Source organism: Frankliniella occidentalis, unplaced genomic scaffold (assembly GCF_000697945.3).
Source record: "Frankliniella occidentalis isolate FOCC.00 unplaced genomic scaffold, Focc_3.1 Scaffold14, whole genome shotgun sequence".
Lineage (NCBI taxonomy): Eukaryota > Metazoa > Arthropoda > Insecta > Thysanoptera > Thripidae > Frankliniella > Frankliniella occidentalis.
Genome location: NW_026267144.1, coordinates 2,446,730 through 2,450,056, shown reverse-complemented (window position 1 = coordinate 2,450,056; position 3,327 = coordinate 2,446,730). Strand labels below are relative to the sequence as shown.

The 3,327-nt window shown below is 57.7% G+C and overlaps 1 protein-coding gene across 2 annotated transcripts in view; it reads left to right on the top strand.

Moving 5' to 3' along the window:
- The window catches only part of LOC127748808 (uncharacterized), a 14,345-nt gene extending 13,109 nt beyond the window's left edge, over positions 1-1,236 (top strand). Inside the window, exons 1-2 of one of the 2 annotated variants that reach the window (XM_052263752.1) lie at positions 7-517; positions 707-1,236. In XM_052263752.1, coding sequence (XP_052119712.1) covers positions 379-517; positions 707-1,026 — 459 coding nt within the window. In that variant the 5' untranslated portion in view covers positions 7-378 and the 3' untranslated portion in view covers positions 1,027-1,236. Of the gene's footprint in view, positions 1-6; positions 518-706 lie in introns of those variants that run through there. The other variant, XM_052263751.1, reaches the window with a different exon arrangement.
- Positions 1,237-3,327: the final 2,091 nt, after the last annotated feature.

Genomic DNA, 3,327 nt, shown 5'->3' with positions numbered 1-3,327 from the left:
TGTCCACCTCGTGTCCACCTGGTGTCCACCTCGTGTCCACCTCGTGTCCACCTGGTGTCCACCTCGTGTCCACCTCGTGTCCCCTACGTGCCTACTGCGTGTCCACTGCTTGCGCGCCGCGTGTCCACTGTCTACTGCTTGCTCGCTGCTTCTCCGCAAGGGGCTGTCGAATGAGGAAGGTCGCCTCCCGTCGAGGAGGATATAGCGTGTTTCCGGGGCCGCCGGCGCCGCGGTGGAGTGCCCGGAGGTGCCCGGAAACGCCCCGGGGGGGGGGCGGCTGCCCATAGCCAGGCCGGGGGTTGATGCCTGACGGTCGCTTCCGGGTAGCGGAAGTAGCGTCCTCTGAGTCTCCGGCACGGCCGTGATGGCACGCCCGACATGCACTCGTGCGTCACGCTCGTGTCCAACGGCGACCCCCGCACCCGGTTCCCCAACATCGTGCGGCCGTACCAGCCCGTCCCGAGGCCGCCCGGGAGGCGCACCTCCTTGGGGGCGTCCTTCTTCGGCGTGAGCAGAGGTATACGCGCCCGAGTGGTACTCACTATATCAATTCAAGCATATGTCAATATGTTTTTTGTTTCTTTTTAATCTTGAATTTTTCTTTGTTTTTATTTTTCTGATTTTTTTTCCTGTTTCTTTTGGATGGTGTAGACTGATTTTGTTTGTTTTGAGTGGAGTATCAGCATGCCGGCCTCGTTTGTTGCAGGAGCAGAGTGCGGCGGCAGCACCCCGTACGAGCGGCTCACCCTCCAGCTGCACCATGACCGGCGCTGGCGGCAGGAGGTCTCCCTGGGCAAGCGGGTCGGGCTGTACCGCATGCGCGGCGACCTGGGCGCGGGCAACTTCAGCAACGTCAAGATGGCCGTGCACCAGCTCACCTCGGGTAAGCAGGCAACAGCCAAGGCTACAGCCTGCCGACTGATTCCGAAGAGCGCTCTCCTATACCTTCCGTATAGCTCCGTCCTTGTCGCACTCGTGGGGCAGCACCCCTCGAGTCTGCTGTGCCTCCGGGCGCCGGGCGGGTAGGCCGCGCGGGCGGCGCGCGACACAGCTGCGCCGCGGGTCTGCCTGTGTGCGGATCCACAGGCGCTCTCCGCCCGGACGGGACGCGCACGGCGAGAGCCTGCGTCGCGAAAAGCGGGCGCTAGTGCGCGTGGGACAACTCTGGGAACGCAAGTGTGAACATGTATGCGTCACACTTTCATTTCCTTACGGACTAGCTTACGGATAATTTTGTGCAAGCGTAATATGGATCAAATTTACCTGAAATACGGATGAAATGGTCCGTAATATGGATGATTTCATCCGTATTATCAACAATGCTAGGTTCGTCACTTATGGAGAAATGAATATTTTTTCTCCGTAAATTACGAACCAAGCTGTGTTGATAATATGGATAAAATTGTCCATATTACGGTTGTTTTCATCCGTATTACAGATAAAATGTGATCCACATTACGGTTGCACAAAATTATCCGTAAGCGAGTCCGTAAGGAAATGAGAGTGCATCTCCTGGATACCTGCACGCATGTATAACAGTGTGACTGGGTGTGTGCGGCGTGAGTCAGCCACCCGGCATGCAGAAAAGTTGCATGTTTGTTGCTGTTTTTATTATTTTTCTCGAATTGTGCTCAGTGTCTGCAAATTGCGGTCATTCGTTTATCGGATCCAGTATATTGAGCTGCTTCATAGGTGCGCTGTTATCGAAACACCGATCCGCGTCGTTGCAGCCTGGCTGCTACCCATACCTCGCCCCGCCCCTCCTCGCCCCGTCGGTGCAGCAATACCTGTGCAGTAGTGGGGGAAGCCGTACCGTGGCGTCGGTCCGTCGGTCCTCCTGTCCCTGGCCTGCTGCTGTGCCTATGGTCCGCCTGGCATCACACTGCCAGGGACAACGTGTCCGTGCCCCCCCGTACTTTTCCCATTTTCCTTTTGCTGGCGGCAGCCGTCGACCATCTAGAAAGGGCAGAAGAAAGAGAAAGCTGTCTGAACGCCCGCGAGGCTCTCCTTGGCTGCCTTGGCCTTGGGGGTCGTCCGTTGTGTTTGACGTGAGTGTGGCGGACTCGAAGTGGCGCGCAATAGCTGACACACACAGAAAACCATATCTTTCGAACAACGAAATTTTGACGTTGCCGAAACCAGTAAAATTTTAGTTGTAACAAATAAAAAGTTTTGTTTACACAACAACTTTTTTTTGTTCAATTTGACAAACATCGTTTTTAGTTTCACAAAAAAAGTCGTTGGACTGAATAAACATTTTCGTCATCCTAACGAAAAATGTTTCTTTTGATTGCTGCCATAGAATTTTTCGTTAACGTAAACAAACAATTCTCCTCCCCTAAACAACTGCTTTTCTGGGTGCAGGCGTACTGCTCGCCTCGCCGCCCCTTGGCTCTCCCTCCCCGCTCTCTTGCCTCCTCGTAGCTCTCACTGCTCTCCCGGCTCCCCCCGCGCCCCGCCCCGCGCTCGCCCACAGGCGCGTGTGTAGGCCCGACCATCAGCCGTGCCGGCCGTGCCGTGATGGATCGAACTGTGTCATATGGTATTGGTTCTGGCCGCCTTTTTATCCCCCCCCCCTTATTCTTCTTCTTTTCCTCCTTATTCTTCTTCTTCCCCTTATTCTTCTTCTTTTCCCCCTTATTCTTCTTCTTTTCCCCCTTATTCTTCTTCTTCCTCTTTCTCTTCTTCCTCTTCACGCCACTTTTTCATGAGTGTACGAGGGAAACAACACGTTTGCCCCCCAGGTGCCGTCCCACCCGCCCCACCTTACTCCCTGCCGGGTGTCACTCTTAATTTTTCTCCGCGAGCTAAACGAGCCGACAAGGGGGAGGGGGGGGGGCGGTGTCTCAGGGGCCGCCCGGCACCGCGGCACCTAGCTACCCCCTGGCCCCGTCCGGCCCGGCGCGCATACGCACAACGGGGGGGCGCCGTGGTGGGGCGAAAGGGTTCTCGGGAGCGTGGGGGCGCTCGGTGCGCGATGGAGCGGGTGGGGTGAGTGGGGCGGGGTGGCGGGGAAGGTTGGCGTGGCACTAAACGCGCCCGGTTACGGACGGCCCCGAGCCCCCGTCCAGGTCCCCAAGGCCCCCGTGCAACGGCCACGGCCAAGGCGACAGCTCGGGGCGAGGCGGGGTGTGCCCGCTCAAGTGGTCGGCACCGCAGTGCACGCCGCGCTACCACTGCGAGAGGGAGGTCGGAGTGCCGTGTGTGTTGTGGTGGACCGTCACGCGTCCGCTGAGACCACCGCTTGTCCACCTCGTGTCCACCTGGTGTCCACCTCGTGTCCACCTCGTGTCCACCTGGTGTCCACCTCGTGTCCACCTCGTGTCC